This window comes from Fusarium verticillioides, chromosome 7, assembly GCF_000149555.1.
Source record: "Fusarium verticillioides 7600 chromosome 7, whole genome shotgun sequence".
NCBI lineage: Eukaryota > Fungi > Ascomycota > Sordariomycetes > Hypocreales > Nectriaceae > Fusarium > Fusarium verticillioides.
The window spans coordinates 3,034,164-3,049,736 of record NC_031681.1 but is presented as its reverse complement, the minus strand read 5'-3'; the positions used below and the strand labels follow the sequence as shown (position 1 = coordinate 3,049,736).

The window sequence follows — 15,573 nt, the reverse complement described above, 5'->3', positions numbered from 1 at the left end:
ATTAAATATATAGCGAAAGCGCCGGCTTGGTCTTGTGCAGCAGTTGCCATTGATACTCTGTTGGACTAGCCTCTACTCAAACTGGCGGTTTACTTTACTAACTGAAGCGACCAGCGCACTCGGCAGCCTTGTCTAACACGAATCGTATCCGCACTTCCAGAACGACTAGCATGACTAGCAATAATAGAGCAGGAGGGTGCCCAAAGCAGGCTTGCAGATGACATTTTCATGTGATTACAGTTGCGTAAGTAACTGACCAGACTTATATATCAGTTACCTCAACTCACAACGAATCAATCAACAGAGTACAGGGATGGCTCGGGGATTTAAAGCACATAAGGCTGTTTACTTGTCAAAAGCCCCTGCACGGAACCTCCGTACTTTTTGTTCTAGTCCTGAGGAGGGTAAGACAAGGCACATTTCCATTTCTGACTTGCCTAAACGGGCCAAGGCTTACTGGGATCAGCAAAGCTGAGCGCTCCATCTTACCGAAGTACCGAACATTATGTCACTGCTGCGAAAAGATAAGATCAGTGTCAGCAGAGCTAAATAAATATAAATAGATCTGACATCTGCCATCTTCCTTACCTCAACCCCTCATCTTTCAATTCAAGCTTCTCCCTTTCAGTTCATCATCATGGCTCATCAACAAGGATACCCGCAGCAACAACAGCAGATGCAGCACGCAAGCAATGACAGAGGTGCTTTTCCAGGCGGCACGTACAGCATTGCCCACCGCGACACCAACGCCGTTCTCAATGTGGACCTCCAGCAAGGCGCCATGGTGCGCTCCAAGTCGGGTGCCATGATTCACATGTCTGGCTCGATCGAACTAGCTGGAAAGTCCAAGTTCTCTCTTGGAAAGCTCTTCACGGGCGGCAACTTGTATGAGTCGACGTACACCGGCCCAGGACGTGTCGCTCTCGGCCCAACGCTGTTTGGAGATATCATTACCCTACCGGTCGACGGTCACCAGTCTTGGACTATCGGCAGAGATGCGTTCCTGGCCAGCACTTCTGAGGTTTCGAAGAAGAGAGAGACTCAGGGTATCGGCAAGGCGCTGTTCTCAGGGGAAGATCTCTTTGTCTTTCGTATTGAGGGTCAAGGCATTATGTGGCTGACGAGCTTTGGTGCTGTCGACCGACTAGATGTAAGTTTTCCCAGCCATTTTACCACCGGGCACTACTGATTCTGAATGAATAGCTTCGACCTGGAGAGGAACATATTGTTGATAACGGCCATCTCGTGGCCTGGAGCTGCAAGTACTCCATTGAAAAGGCTGGCGGGGGAGCTTTGACTGGAATGAAGACGGGCGAGGGCCTGGTATGCCGTTTCACCGGTCCCGGCTCGGTTTATGTGCAGACACGAAACATGGATGAGTTTCAGTCATTTATCAAGGCAACTGTTGGAGCTTAGATCTGCTAGACATATCGAAGCTGAGGTTTCCTGCGGTCCTTTATCCCTCTAGCATTTCTTGTCTAAACTTGTCAGATACGAATATGCAGATAACGTCAGCTGGACCAGCCATTCTGTGAGAGTCTAACCATGGTGTGATGCAAACTAAGCCTTGACTTGAGGGCACCTCGTACCTGAACAGTACGTGGGATTTTGGCATGAGAAGTTGGCACGCGACTCAACTCAGACGTCTAATAACTACCTCGGGGCTTTGAAACATGGTATTTCTTGGCGAAAGAGGCTGGTTGAGTTGTTTTAACGCCCACCAGGCTATTGGTACTAGGCACTATATCAGGAAAATACATTTAAGATCCAAGTTTAACTAAAATACTAGAGCCAGCATACCTCCGCTACAGTTACCCACTGGACCTCTTACTCTACAATTTCATGTAAAACCCGCTAGAATTCCTTTCCGCCATCAATCCTGTTGGTTCTCATAACCCTCCGGCTTTTCCATCCCTTGAGAATCAAAAAACTTTGATGTACCTAGTGTCTGCGTTAATGAAGCCGTCTTAATCACGAGTCATTGGGAACTCACAAGAATGACCTTTCCAGTCGAAATTGTCTTTTGGATTGCAGTGGCAACGAAGTTCGAGTCTTTTCTTAGCATCGGTTGGACAGTGAGTAAAGGGGTTGTGCCAATACGCAATGTCGTCAAAGAAATGAATCTCGGACTTGTCAAGCATGAGCCCTGCTGCAATAGAGTGAATTGGAGCGTCACCCCATATCTCGTAGAAAAAGCCGCCGGCTTGATCGAGATGGTTGAAATAATCTATGTATTTCTGACTTCTGAAAAAGTTCAAGTCGCCGATCTCGAAATTTGACCACTAGATTCGAAATGTCAGTCTTCTCACTAGCCACTGTATTGGTATTGTGCGATGACATACAAAGTGACACTTGTTATATGTTGCCCCGTTGTCGTCACTCAAAAAGTCCATGGAGTTGTGTGGGCTTAGATGGCCAGGATTGCTCTCGAAGAATTGCTTCGTAGTGTCCCAAAGGTGGAATCGTCTCGATATACTCAGGAAGACTCAACACAAAGCTGTACTTCTTCTTGGTTTCCATCATGAATCTGAAAGGGTCGTAATCAACATCGCAATAGAGTTGAATGTCTGGTTCTACCCGCCAGTAGTAATCATAGTTCATCATGAGAGGTTGTCGGAAAAAGAAGCCTGATTCAAACCTGCACATATGACGGTAGCTCACAGAGTCTCCGTAGATGATTTTCCTCTCGGCCATATCCTCCCGGACTTTCTTCGCTTTATCCTGGTCAATCCAATCAGGAAAGGACCAGTTCTCTGGCGGGATCAGGCCGTAATAAGTTTTGCCGGATACAAGGGCGCTGGTGACTCTTTTAAAGGTCGCATCGAAGGGCTTCTCGTTCAAGAACACCCAATCATATCCGTACTTTCTATTGAAACGATCTTCAACTTGTCGTATCGACTTGGCTATGCTCCAGACATCGCTGTTCCGCGCAAGGGTGACAAATGTAGCGTTCACGCGTAAAGAGTGGTATGGCGGCGGGTTCGGTGTTTGCTTCAACAAAGCATTTTCTATCTCGCCGTGGGATGCGACGGACGACTCAGAACGACAATTCCCAGACCTGAAATTGAAGGCATTACACCGAGCTTCTGAGAATAGGTTCGCGGGGCGTAGATATACTAGTAATCTTACTGTCTACATATAGTATCAGGCATTTGAGCTATAGGGTCTATACTTTCGGCTGGGTATTAAGGAGGGCTTACCACTAATACAAGAACGAGTGTTCTTGTGTACAGCCTGGATCTTTGGACAGACATAGGCGGAGATCCAAAGCGCATTTTAAACTGGCAGATTTGCAGTCAAGATTCGTGGCTAAGAGCTTGAATCAGTAGATAGAAGATAAATACAATGTTATATCCTAAGTATATCAAGAAGCAGTAAAGAAAACCAAGAATAAGGTAAGGAAAAGAAAAAAATACAAAAGCTAGTAGCCTAAGAAATTTAATAAAAACGGGCAATTAAAGAAAAGGACTTTATTCAATATTTAAAACAAGCAGTATATTATATTACAGCGCTAAGTATATAAGTTTCTTACAGCTTAGGCTTATTTTCACTCCCTGGTACTCAAGGGTAGTACTTACTTAAGTATGTCTAAGTTCTAAACTTAATTTTAATACTATACTTATATTAATATTAGCTTATCCCTTCGAAAATTCGTAGGTTAAACAGCAGTGCTAGTAAATCGATGTTATTTATAAAGTTAAAGGGATAAAATAACATTTAATATCCCTGAAGTGGCGTTACTTATGCCAATCAGCAGATAGAATAATATAATTCTTTTCAGACAGCATTATATCCATATCTTTCGTAAATTATTCTATAGAAGGGCTCGGGGAACCTGATAAAGGTTTGATGTCCTGGCAGATCTTCTTATGAATCAAAGTGTTTAAGAACTTTTAGAGAATGCTTTATCTGCTGACCACATATCCTGGCTTCCTTTCAAGGGTTGGCAGCGTTACTCAGAGCACTCGAAACCCCGTGAGGACGGGCGTGGGCCCGGGCCAATTCGGACATTGGCGAGCTTGTCGGGTAGATAGTTGCTCCACGAGAAGGAGATCAGAGGCGGGAAAACATCAATTCGGCAGTGGCTTGAGCCAATTACTCAACAATAACCTCATGCTACCCGGGGCATTGATAAATGCAGTTTTCCTCTAACTCTAAAACATTGGTTTAATGGTGTCCACGAGGAACCCATAATGCGTATATAAACCTTTTTGTTTAGCGATCAGTTATATCGAATTCCATGTCCTCATTTCTGAGATTATTATCATCATCATGACTACCATGAAACCGCTCGTCTCGAACCGAAGTATCGTCACACGACTCATCAACGCCACACGGTCCAAAGCCATCGGCGGTCAAGGCGGCCGCGTCCAAGACGACATACCCATCCCCAGCATCACTCCCAACGAAATCCTCGTCAAAGTCAAGGCTGTAGCCCTCAACCCCACCGACTTCAAGCATCTCGATATTATCTCTCCACCCAACTCCATCATCGGATGCGATTACGCCGGTGTCGTTCACCAAGTAGGAGATTCTGTCAAGGATAGATGGAAAATTGGCGATCGTGTTGCTGGCGCTGTGCATGGAGGGTTGTATCCTGACAAGGGTGCATTCGCAGAGTATTTAAAGATCGACGCGGATGTGGCGTGGAAAGTCCCGGAACACATCAGCGATACTGATGCGGCTACGTATGGTGTCTCTGCTGTGACCGCCATGCTGGTCCTCAATGTCATCCACGGGATTCCCTTCGTCGACACGAAGCGTTTGTCTCCCAAGGATGAAGCTATATTCATTTACTCCGGGTCAACCAGCGTAGGCTTATACAAATCCAACTGGCAAAAGCAGCTGGGTACACAGCCGTCACAACTGCCTCGTTACGCTCGACCCAGCTAGTGAAACAATACGGTGCCGATGCTGTCTTTGACTACAATTCACCCTCCGTTGCAGAAGACATTATTAAAGAGTATCCCAAGATCACAAAAGCGGTGGATTGCTTTTCCGAAGGCAAATCAACGTCCGTTTGCGCCGATGTGCTCGAGCCCAATGGCGGCAAGGTGGTTACACTATTGCCCAACGGCAAGTCCAGTACTCCTGGCGTGACCTACGATCTTGTCATGTCGTATACAGCTATGGGCCACGCTTTTCAGTGGCTACCGCCAATTGGACCCAAGTTTGAAGCCAGGCCACAGGATCGTGCCGCCCTTGTTCGCTTCTACGAGACACTACCGCAAATTACGCACATCCTGAAACCTATCCCGACTATTGAGCTGAAGAGTGGGTTCGATGGTATATTTGAGGGGCTTGATAAATTGCGGGCGGGTCAGGTAGCAGGAGGCAAGTTGGTTGTTCGGTCTAACGCAGAGGAGCAACAGATGGCGATTGAAGCTCTAGCAGTTATCTTGGATGATATCCTCCGTCGTATTGAACTCTCCGTTAAAACGTTTATATTTTACACTTGACTACTAGGACAGACTGCCATTCTCAACCAGTCGTCCTGAATGCCGCGTCGACAGACGCATCGGCTCTGCCCCTCTTCTTGTCCTCCAGCGATTACTAATGTCTACGAGCTCTTCACAGCCCTCAACGGCCCATGACCACTTTGTCAGAAAACCAGGTGTAGCCTCCCAACTCTGCATGTCGTGCGGTTCACCCCAAATGATCAGGCCGTTGCGCCCAGATGTGAGTTCATCTGTATCTATGTAATCCTCCAACATCGAACCCCGTGATTCTTCGGGCTCCGTGGTGGAGGCAGAGAAGCTAAAAGGCGTTCCTCGCTGCCAAGGCGCAGCAGTATAGCTCATAAGATCGCCAACCATATCCCGCCACAATTCAAAATTGTCAAACCGGCCTTCGCGTCGTATAAGATTATCGCGGAAACGGGCAAACGGCATGATGTTGATCCAAGGAAAATGGTATTGAGATAGCTGCAGTGCCGTAGGTGCGAGAGAAGAGGGAATATTGGGGTTTGGGGGGTAGCGGGTTGTGTCGTCTAGGCAAGGACCAAACACGGGACAGGTTGTTGGGTCTAGTGATATTGTGTTTATGGTGCGTTTGATGGAGATGAAGGCGCGGTAAACGTTGAATTGGATGAGGTGGAGGAGTTGGTCTGAGGGGAGAGGGAAGGCGATGTTGATGGGCTGGAAGGCTGAGTTTATGGTCAGGATTTGATCGGTATGATCTGTGGGTGGTGGTTGAAAAGCAACGGCACTCTGGGTAGTGCAAGGAAGTGTATGAGACGCATCATCGTTTGTTGACACGGCAGTTGTGTCTATGTCTTTGTCTTGGGAAGAGTCATCATCAACCTCATCGACCCGCCAGCGCCTAACCTCAAACGAACTCAACACCTGATCTATCTCAAAGTCTTTACCCTTAATTCGTTGTCCTAAAACCATTAATAAGCGCTTCCAGCCATCTGACCGGGGATAACTCACGACGGGCTCTCTGGTTCTTCCGGTTCTGCAACTTTCTTCGCTGCTTATTCGCTTCGGCAATCGCGGAGTAGTTATCTCTTGGATCCATGGGATGTGAATTACCGACTTTTAGATATGGTAAAGAGATGAAATCGGCGACCAACTTCCTTCGGCGAGCTGAGGAATTCTCCGTCTGTGCTAGAGGAGCACCCAAGTCCCGCAAGCTAAACTGGATAAGGATAATCTGTCATCAGCTCCACCTTCGGACTTGGATTGTGGGGGGACGAGCTAGACCTGGAAAGGCAGGAATGTCATCAGCCAGGTACACCAGCTCACCCTACAGTTCGATACTGAATAATCACGATCTATGTTTCTCAGGCTTCACCTTCGGTACACGGAGATAATGCTGTGTGTAGAGATTTAGCTCCATACTGTCTGGTGGTTTATCAGTAATTCTCTGCAATGTAGTGCCGCATAACAGTGATCCATTATGAAAACTACATAATATGCTTAGACTGAGAGCCATGATATTAAAGGCCCTCGTTTCACCAACACTGAGCATCTGTTTCTCATCAACCACAACAACTCGAGAACATCTACTGTTAAAAGCTTTCCAGCTCTCTTCTTCACATCTACAATCAATCATGTCTCGCTACACCGCCGTCCACGCCGACACCAAAGGCCCAGGCGATGCTCGCCCAACAGCCCTCCAGATCATCAAAGACGAAGGTCTCGAGGAAAAGCGCCAGGGCCAAATCTTCGTCATCACAGGCGTATCTTCTGGTATCGGCATTGAAACTGTCCGCGCCATTGCTGCCACAGGAGCAACTCTTTACCTCACAGCCCGAGACCTCGACAAGGCCAAGACTGCCCTAGATGGCATCTTTGACCCCTCCCGCATGGAACTGTTCCAGATGGATCAGGGGTCTCTTGCATCTGTGCGCGCTGCAGCTGCAGGTATCCTGGAGAAGACCTCCAAGGTCCATTGTCTCATTGCCAATGCTGGTATCATGGCTATTCCCGACCTTCGCTTTACTGAGGATGGTCATGAGCTTCAGTTCGGCACCAATCATCTATCTCATTTCCTCTTCTTCCAGCTTCTCAAGCCTGCACTCCTTGCTGCTGCCTCGCCTGACCTACCTTCTCGCGTTGTGGTGCTCTCGTCTTCCGCCCATAACATCGGCGGCATCAATGACTCTGATAACTACGCCTTTGAGCACGGAGGCTACGAACCTAATGTCGCTTATGCTCAGTCCAAAACGGCAAATATCTACATGGCTAACGAGATCGAGCGCCGCTACGGCGCACAGCACCTGTACGCGACTAGCGTCCACCCTGGTATCATCGCCACAGGACTTACCAGACATATGCCCCCCGACGCCTTCAAGGGTATGGAGCACATCTATCCTATGATGAAGAGCGTGGAGCAAGGTGCTGCCACTACAGTTTGGGCGGCTGTCGGTGAAGCTTGGAAGCATGATGGTGGCAAGTACCTTGTTGATTGCGATATTGCTAAGGCGTCTGTTGCTGGGGACGATAAGATCGTTGGGCCTGGGTATGCCCCACACGCGTATGACGTTGAGCAGGCGAAGCGACTGTGGAAGGACTCCAACAAGTTGGTTGGATTGGAGGATGAGGAGTAGTTATGACAGGCTGTATGTTTCTTCCTGTGACTAAGTTCTGTTTGCCGAGATAAGCCTCAGCCACAAGTCTCAACTGCAAACAGCACATTTGACGTCCTGATGTAAGAAAGTTATGGTGGAAAGAAAAAGATTGAATGGAAGGGGTAGATATTAGAAAGGTCAACTCAGAACTAGTTGGGGCAGTTCAAATCTCCATTTTATGTATACTGGCTTCAGTGCAATCATATAGGGTATGTAGTAACACAGCTCGCGAGCCTGTTCTAAACACAGCTGCTGTATTAGTGTTGCAGTCAAAGTTGCAGGTCTTATATCTAGATCTATAGAGTTATGCAAAAGGATTATTACCTCCCGAGCTTAAACCCCATCTCTCAATGAGCTTCTTATCTTCACCAGCCCACTTCTTCAACACCTCAAAACCCTCATAGCTGACCAAGATCATGATCCCCATTTCATCGAGCTCATCCAAAGAAGCCCCCTTGACACTATCACCAAACTTTGACATCTCCACTCTTAGCCAGCTCCTCAGCCCGATTGCTTGTTGCCACTCTGCCAGCGACCTTGCGTCCCATATGCTCGCGCGGCCTGTGAAGCCTAGCTCAGCGAGCCTTAGACTGGGTTGGTACCAGCCGAATTTGAGAAATGTGTAAATGCTCTCGATAAGATCTGCAAAGATCATGGTTCGCTGGATGCTCTCTGCTCGGACCCAATCTTTCCACGATTGGTCAGACTCTGAATTGCTGGAGGGAGGTTGTGCTTGCAAGATATCAACCCATCTGGAAAGCGACTTGGCGTCCTGAACAACTTGTCCTTCTTGCGAGTCGTCACCTGAGAAGAGCCGCACACACTGGTATACCAGCATGGCTTGGACCGAGGGTAGGAGGTCAAGGCTCAGAGTCCACGGAGAGCTCGGAGGACATAGAGCGATAGCCATGTTTGTAGCTTGCAAGAGTAGTTCCGCTCGTCGCGAAATCTCGGATGCCACAAGAGATGCATTCGCTGAGTTGCGTGCTGCGTAGATGGAGCAAGCAGCGAAAGCATCGCGTAGTGCAGTAGAGGTGCCGGTTTGAGAGCAGTGGATGAAGCATGTTTGCCCTGATTCTGCAAAGGTCTTGACCTGATGAGCCAGTCGACTTGCCTCATACTCTGCACGCTCCTTCAAGGTATTATTTATATACACAGGTCTATTGCGGGACACCTGCGACGGTTGCAAGGTGGTATCACCGATCACCCCTGCGTAGAGCGTCTGTGAAATACAAGGATCTGGTGTGAACAATGATATCGTTTTTCCGCGGCCGGTGATTTCATCTATGAGTGGCACGAGAGGAGGCGGAATGGTAGTGGGAGTTGGAAACAGCGAAATATCATGGTGCACTTCTGGCGTACGCGACTCATGGTAGGGTCGAGATGTTTCGGTAGTGTCGGCTTGATCATTCCAAACAGTCACATCAGAGATTTCCGATGTCTCTTGCTCGTCGTCGGGCGACATCCAAGCATACACACAGGTGCGCCGCCTCGCAAGACAGCGTCCGCACTGCGGAAATCCAAGGTCGCACCGCCTCTTACCCCGGACACAGGCCGAGCATGACTTTTGTCTGGATGAAACCATGCCTGAGGGATGAAATTAGAAAACTCTGTGTTAATCCTGGCTAGTGTTGTTCAGGAGTAGAAAAATGGTGCTCCAGATAGTAGCCACTGGAAAATAAGCCGCTCAGCGCTGAGCCCGACCATTCCGGGCCAGCTTGACTAAGATGCGGAGTTCCGCACGCTAGATTCAAACCTTGTGTGGATCCACTCCCGACTTATATAGACAATGTCTATCATGGCCTGGGTATAAATAAATGCTGATGAAGCCTTCGATCGACTGTTCCCCCTCCATCTCACAACATTATTCAACCTCCCAAAGCTCCTACGAACCTGCTACCCACCCACCATGGCCAGCAATCTCGAATCCACCCTTCCCGTTTCTGCCCTAGGGAGCTGGATGCAAGATCTCTACGCCCGAATCTTCGTCCAGCCAGACGATGAAATCTCAGCAAACACCATCAAAGAGTGCATAGCAGAAGACTTTACAGCCAGGTAAGTGAAGCTCCAAAGCAAATCTCATCATAAACAAAACTAATCGCGCAACTCAGAATCAACCATGATCATTTCACCCGACAATCATTCACAGATATCATCGCCAAATTCCGTGTCGATAATAAAACGACCATCCAAGAAACCAAAGAGCTCCAATCTTGGGATGCACCCGATGGCTCCGGTGCTGGCTGCGTCTCCCAGTATCTTCGCTTTACCGACTCGAACAAAGAGACTGGCGTCGGTAGCATGTCTTCTACGTTGCTCATTGCTAGCATGAAGGTTGTTGATGGGCGGAAGATGCTGGCTGAACTGACAGAGGTGATGAAGGCATCTACTTAAACTATGTCTTATGGAGAAGAGAGAAGATCAATGTTGTTGAACTAAGATGGTCCATAGACTTCAGCTGCCTGGAGTAGCAAGCCATTAAATGGCATTTCTCTGAAACGGGCTCTCCGCGTAGAATTTACCAACTGCTGCCATGTCTGGTATTCCTAAACCTGTACCAAAACCACCAAAGCTCCTCTTCAAGTCTTGCCCGTGCTGTTACTTTGTTGCCGTGTGAACATTATCCTTTCCATCTACTAAAATCCAATGATTCTCTGGCCCAACACCACTAGTCCACTAATATCCTCGACGCCCATTTCCTCATCCTCTCCGTAGCATCCCCTATCACCTCTGCTTGGTTCTCAATCAGTATAAAGTCATGACACTCACGCTCACCAACTTCAAGCACTACAGGAATAGACCGACATTTCTCCTGAGCAGCTTTCCCAAATTCGACGACTGCATCACAAAAGACCTCGCGTGCTCCAATAGTAACGTAGAGTGCTTTCGTGATCGTTGGGAGATCGCTCAACCATGATAAATCTCCATCCATGGGGAGAGCGGGGTGAGCTTGGTTGACTTTTGGTTTCAGATTTTCACTGCTGAATGAGTGTATGGACGTGTGTTGGAGCAAGCCTGCAGAAAGCATGTCGACATTGCCGTAGCTTTCGAAGGAAGCCGTGTCTGTTCGGTCGCTTAGCCATGGAGAAACCAAGAACATTCCTGCTAATGGTCTTTCAAGCTTGACTTCCGGGACAGCTGGGTTCGGATGTAGGAGGTGGTAAGCGAGTTGAGCTGCCAAATTCCCTCCAGCCGAGTCACCACCGACTATCAGATCACTTGGGTTCACGCCGCTTTGAAGTACATGATCTAGAGCGGCGGAAGCTTGACGGAGTTGATCGGGATATTTAGCACCTGGAGCCAGAGTGTACTGTAAAAACGCAACAGCAACCTCTTTTTCCGTCCCAGGTCCACCGTTGACATACGCCTCCCAGCACCAAGTGAAGTGGCCCGGTAGAGGGGGCGCAACGTATCCGCCGCCATGCAAAAAGAGTACGAATTTAGATGCCTTCTTACGATTGCCGATCCATAATATGGAAGCGTCAGTGCCAGTAAGCGGCTCAATGTCGATGCTTAGACGAGAGTGACGACCCTGGTCTCGCTGCTTTTTGATCCAGGCTGTGTAGGCATCTATCGTTGGCGTTGAGAGGAATTGGATCTGGCGTGGGTTGAAGTTACCGAGGAGGATGCGTCCGACCATGCAGCTAAACCAGAGATTCAACGGGACTTTGTATTGGATGGCAAGTGGCAGGCCTCTAATGAGAATGCCCACGATGGTTCCGGGTACTTTGAATCTGTCAGTCAACCATGCAGGCCAACGAAACGGTAGTGTGAAGGGATAACTTACGAAGAAGTATCTTTACCCCAAGACCCAGCTTCTCTACAGGAGATAGTGTTGGGATGGTAGTTGACTTCATCGCTACGTGATATGTTGGTCCCCACCGTAGTTATCTCCCGTGAGTTCACAGGATGTGGGCTTGCAGCATATTGGCTTAATATATTCCATCGGCATATCGGCTTAATATCAACCATTGAGAGTCAAGTGATATAAATCGAAAACCCTCCTCGGCTCGGAAGGGCGGCAAATGTCTACGGCAGGTAATAGAGTTTACGCTAGATTATGCTTAGACTCTTGGAGGCATAGTTGGGTTCCCCATACCCCATACTGAAGCTGCCATTAAAGTTTATTTCCCCACATTGCAAGATTTCTTCATCTCATGCCCAGCTGTCTTGCTCAACATTCAATTCTTTTTATAAAAAAAATCTAGGTTTTGTTATAGCCAGCCTTACAAAAGATCCAAGCTAATATCTAAAGGCTCTGGTATCTAAAAGTCTTTGGGCATTGTTAGCAAGCACTCGCCTTTCAACAAAACAAGCTCGCAGCGGAATATGCTTCCTGGGTTAGGGTCGCCAGGCTAGAAAATAAACTAGACTCTTGACGTTCTTCTCAGTCCCACATGACAGCAGAGGAGTTGAGAAGGTATGCTTCACCATCTCAGCTTCATCGCTCCGAGGCTAGGCTTGCCCGCACAGACCGCGCTTCACGGTCCATTGCCTTTAGTGTCCATTTTCCCCGCATCATGGATGCTTCGACGAAGCAGATTAAAATAGCCTCTTGTCCTCAGGAACGTGGGCCAGATACTGATGCAGATACTACCTGGCTTGTTTGTATATTCCAGGCGAGAGAGGGGGATGAAAAATGAGACCACTCACTTAATAAGCAAGTCGCGAATCATGAAAGATAGGTACATTTCAGCTTATTGATTGTATATTCAAGCTACCTGCATTACCAACTGGTACCAACAAGCTATAAAGCTCTCATCCGCCAAGAAGATTCTGAGGCAATACTGTTCAGCCAAGGATATTCAACGTCCCCAATGTTGCATCAATGGTCACCACGTGGCCAGGTTTCCGTGTTATACCCGTTGACATTCCCTCCCCGCCCGTCAAGCCACGCAAGATCCTAGGTCCATGACTCGTACGGGCTCTAGACCCATCGACAGCAATTTATCGGAAGTCTCCACCGCCGTTGCATCGAGAAAGAGGAATACCGCTCTGTCTCTTGATGCACATGGTAATAGCACCAGCAACCCATCTAACACCCTCATAAGACCCCTCCTCATGCGCGTCAGCCATCCACGTACCAGTCTGCTGCATAGACCCAACACATCCCCTAAACGCACGTCCATAACGACGGTTAGTCCAAGGCCGAGTGATAACAACACCAGTTTCACCAGCGCGCACGGTACCGCGGACAGTGACGGTGGCCTGAGTAGTCCAAGTGCGAGAGTAGTTAATACCAAAGCTAGCGCCGAGACGGTCCTTGACAGCCGTTAGATCGAGACCTGCACTGACGGAAACACTGTTGGAGATGCTGAAGGCTGAAGCGACGCTGACGTCGATGCCGCTGCCGGCGCCGATCACGACGGGGGACATTTGCACGTCCCAGTCGACGAAGCGCTGGGTGCGGTCGGTTACGTAGGAGGTTGTGGCACCGCAGGACTGACGTTCCTCTAGATCGCGGGGTGCGACAGCCTTGGAGCCGGCTTTGAGCCAGTCGTGATCGATTTCGGGAGTGTTGGGGTTGATGCCCTCTGACTCGAGAAGTTTCTCATAGACGCTGACGTGAACGACCTCCACTTGGGTATGTTAAATGGTGATGAGATCTGAAGAGGGAGGGAGTGACTTACTGCGACCTTCACCGTAGAGGATGACTTCATCTTGCTTGAGGACGTGGTCGGGGGTCCAGATGGTGGAGTTGAGGTCGCGCTCTGTCATGAAGGGAGCAGCGCTGGCGACAGCGGCCAGGCTGAGAAGGATGAACTGAGGGGCAATCATCTTCGAAGACTCTAGATAAAAGAGGTTGTTGAGGAGTTGGAAAAAGGGTGTTGGGTGAAGGATGAAAGCTTTCTGTTGCCAGGAGCAGCTCAGCTCTTTATACCTGAAACACCCAACTGGAAGCTCAACTTCTCAAAGTATCTCTCCTATGAAAGCCCTCGATAATTCACTCATCACCACAACATCGGCAGTTGCTTCTCATCCGATTCCGGAAACTCCCTCGTAATCTCTCAAGTTACTCAACATGAAGCTATTTGCGCGGCTATAAAGATCGTCAGTTTACAGAAGCTCAACGTATCGGTGGTTGTGGATTCACTCAGACCAAGTCTCGGTAAGACCCGAGCTTCTGGTGCATTAGGAAGGTGGCTCACTAGTCGACGGGTCCAACTGACACCGATGATCAAGACAACAAGGTTAATGTGTCGGTCCGGGATACGGATGAATTTATTACTGGTCAGACATCTTGCAAGGCCATTGCTATCACCACTTTACTCATGGTGTCTTCGTCTATGAGTTCTGATTGCGAGGCAACTGCCGGACCTCGTGGGAGAGCGATAGGACTTGGTGAGATGATGTATCCTGGTTATCTGTCGTATAGAATGACTCGAGTACGAAATTGGCAGGTCAGGTCCAAAAAAGGGGTATAGCTTCAGATAACAGTCAGATGATGCCTGGGTCATGAGTTGGCAGCAAAGGATTGGAGCTTCCGTCATCGGAGTCGTCCTCGAGTTTTAGCCGTGATGTTGAACATATAAGCACTCTCGATCCCGTTGTTGAAGCGCATATCATCCAGCATCACATTCTTGTCTCCCTTCTTCCTTTCTCAAATCTTCTAGGTTCTATCTCCATCATCACAATGCAGTTCCTCAGCATCACCTCTCTCCTCGCCCTCGCAACTCTGTACGAATCTCCAAACCCTCCCCAAATATCCCACAACTAACAAAGTCTCAACAGCGCTTCAGCAAAGCTCCACAGCCAAGCTGTCTGCGTCACCAACCGTCACTACGACCCCATCGGAGGAACACCATGGAGCCCCAGCTACAACTGGAAAGTCAACTATGAGATTCTCCCCGACGCCACCAACTGCGCCTGCGCCTACTACAAGAACCGCAACACTGGTAACAACCAGTGGGACAAGTGCCCTGATTGTAAATTTGTGGGTAACCCCAGTTGCAAATGTCTTGATGGAATGAGGTGCTAACATGGAGTAGGATGGTCTTGTCTGTGGATCTAATGGCTGGCATATTGGCGGTGACGAGGTGAGTAACGTAGCACACTATCCCCGGACCAAGTCACTGGGGTTATGTTGAGTTGCAACTGACGATGAATCCCAGTTCACCTACTACTGTGAGAAGAAATGTGGAGCGCAGGGAGCAGAGGCGAACTAGTATGGGAGGGCCTTGTTGTTAAAAGGACCCTGAAGGACAGTGCAGAATTAGAGTAGCAGTGGTGATAAGTCAGTACCAATCAAGAAGTTCGTATTCCTCGGATAACGGCATTCGTGACAACCCGGCATTTACTCTTTGCCCTGTAATCCCAAGGATAAATGCAAGGGTCCCGCAGTTTGACAGATGAGACATGACTCGCGCTGATCATGAAACGTGTTAGGGACCGAGATAGGGCACGGTCCGTGGTGCATTAGTTGGTGGTCCCTGATTATCTAGGACGAGTCATCAGTAGTATTTCCACGAATCGTGTTTGAAGAATGGTAGTTTAAACTT

General features: G+C 48.6%; 10 protein-coding genes across 10 annotated transcripts; 5 read left to right on the top strand and 5 right to left on the bottom strand.

Annotated features, from left to right (window-relative positions):
• Window positions 1-637: 637 nt before the first annotated feature.
• FVEG_11744 (hypothetical protein) lies at window positions 638-1,419 on the top strand (the record flags this gene model as incomplete). The annotated part of the gene is made up of 2 exons (XM_018901064.1): window positions 638-1,150; window positions 1,204-1,419. 2 exons carry the CDS (start codon window positions 638-640, stop codon window positions 1,414-1,416), a joined length of 726 nt encoding a protein of 241 aa, XP_018759472.1. The 3' UTR covers window positions 1,417-1,419.
• A 957-nt stretch (window positions 1,420-2,376) lies between these two features.
• FVEG_11743 (alpha 1,2-mannosyltransferase) lies at window positions 2,377-3,275 on the bottom strand (the record flags this gene model as incomplete). The annotated part of the gene is made up of 2 exons (XM_018901063.1): window positions 2,377-3,132; window positions 3,201-3,275. 2 exons carry the CDS (start codon window positions 3,273-3,275, stop codon window positions 2,377-2,379), a joined length of 831 nt encoding a protein of 276 aa, XP_018759471.1.
• Window positions 3,276-4,272: 997 nt separating this feature from the next.
• FVEG_11742 (hypothetical protein) lies at window positions 4,273-5,459 on the top strand (the record flags this gene model as incomplete). The annotated part of the gene is made up of 2 exons (XM_018901062.1): window positions 4,273-4,849; window positions 4,894-5,459. 2 exons carry the CDS (start codon window positions 4,273-4,275, stop codon window positions 5,457-5,459), a joined length of 1,143 nt encoding a protein of 380 aa, XP_018759470.1.
• FVEG_17089 (hypothetical protein) lies at window positions 5,429-6,519 on the bottom strand (the record flags this gene model as incomplete). Its single annotated transcript, XM_018906356.1, has 2 exons — window positions 5,429-6,382; window positions 6,432-6,519. The coding sequence occupies 2 exons, from the start codon at window positions 6,517-6,519 to the stop codon at window positions 5,463-5,465; spliced, it is 1,008 nt and encodes a 335-aa protein (XP_018759469.1). The 3' UTR covers window positions 5,429-5,462.
• Window positions 6,520-7,054: 535 nt separating this feature from the next.
• Window positions 7,055-8,053, top strand: FVEG_11741 (hypothetical protein; the record flags this gene model as incomplete). Its single annotated transcript, XM_018901061.1, has 1 exon — window positions 7,055-8,053. One exon carries the CDS (start codon window positions 7,055-7,057, stop codon window positions 8,051-8,053), a length of 999 nt encoding a protein of 332 aa, XP_018759468.1.
• Window positions 8,054-8,378: 325 nt separating this feature from the next.
• On the bottom strand, window positions 8,379-9,659 carry FVEG_11740 (hypothetical protein; the record flags this gene model as incomplete). The annotated part of the gene is made up of 1 exon (XM_018901060.1): window positions 8,379-9,659. The coding sequence occupies one exon, from the start codon at window positions 9,657-9,659 to the stop codon at window positions 8,379-8,381; it is 1,281 nt and encodes a 426-aa protein (XP_018759467.1).
• Window positions 9,660-9,983: 324 nt separating this feature from the next.
• On the top strand, window positions 9,984-10,468 carry FVEG_11739 (hypothetical protein; the record flags this gene model as incomplete). Its single annotated transcript, XM_018901059.1, has 2 exons — window positions 9,984-10,129; window positions 10,186-10,468. The coding sequence occupies 2 exons, from the start codon at window positions 9,984-9,986 to the stop codon at window positions 10,466-10,468; spliced, it is 429 nt and encodes a 142-aa protein (XP_018759466.1).
• A 274-nt stretch (window positions 10,469-10,742) lies between these two features.
• Window positions 10,743-11,931, bottom strand: FVEG_17088 (hypothetical protein; the record flags this gene model as incomplete). The annotated part of the gene is made up of 2 exons (XM_018906355.1): window positions 10,743-11,800; window positions 11,862-11,931. 2 exons carry the CDS (start codon window positions 11,929-11,931, stop codon window positions 10,743-10,745), a joined length of 1,128 nt encoding a protein of 375 aa, XP_018759465.1.
• A 1,090-nt stretch (window positions 11,932-13,021) lies between these two features.
• On the bottom strand, window positions 13,022-13,852 carry FVEG_11738 (hypothetical protein; the record flags this gene model as incomplete). The annotated part of the gene is made up of 2 exons (XM_018901058.1): window positions 13,022-13,653; window positions 13,705-13,852. The coding sequence occupies 2 exons, from the start codon at window positions 13,850-13,852 to the stop codon at window positions 13,022-13,024; spliced, it is 780 nt and encodes a 259-aa protein (XP_018759464.1).
• An 856-nt stretch (window positions 13,853-14,708) lies between these two features.
• On the top strand, window positions 14,709-15,240 carry FVEG_11737 (hypothetical protein; the record flags this gene model as incomplete). The annotated part of the gene is made up of 4 exons (XM_018901057.1): window positions 14,709-14,752; window positions 14,807-15,008; window positions 15,064-15,111; window positions 15,187-15,240. The coding sequence occupies 4 exons, from the start codon at window positions 14,709-14,711 to the stop codon at window positions 15,238-15,240; spliced, it is 348 nt and encodes a 115-aa protein (XP_018759463.1).
• Window positions 15,241-15,573: the final 333 nt, after the last annotated feature.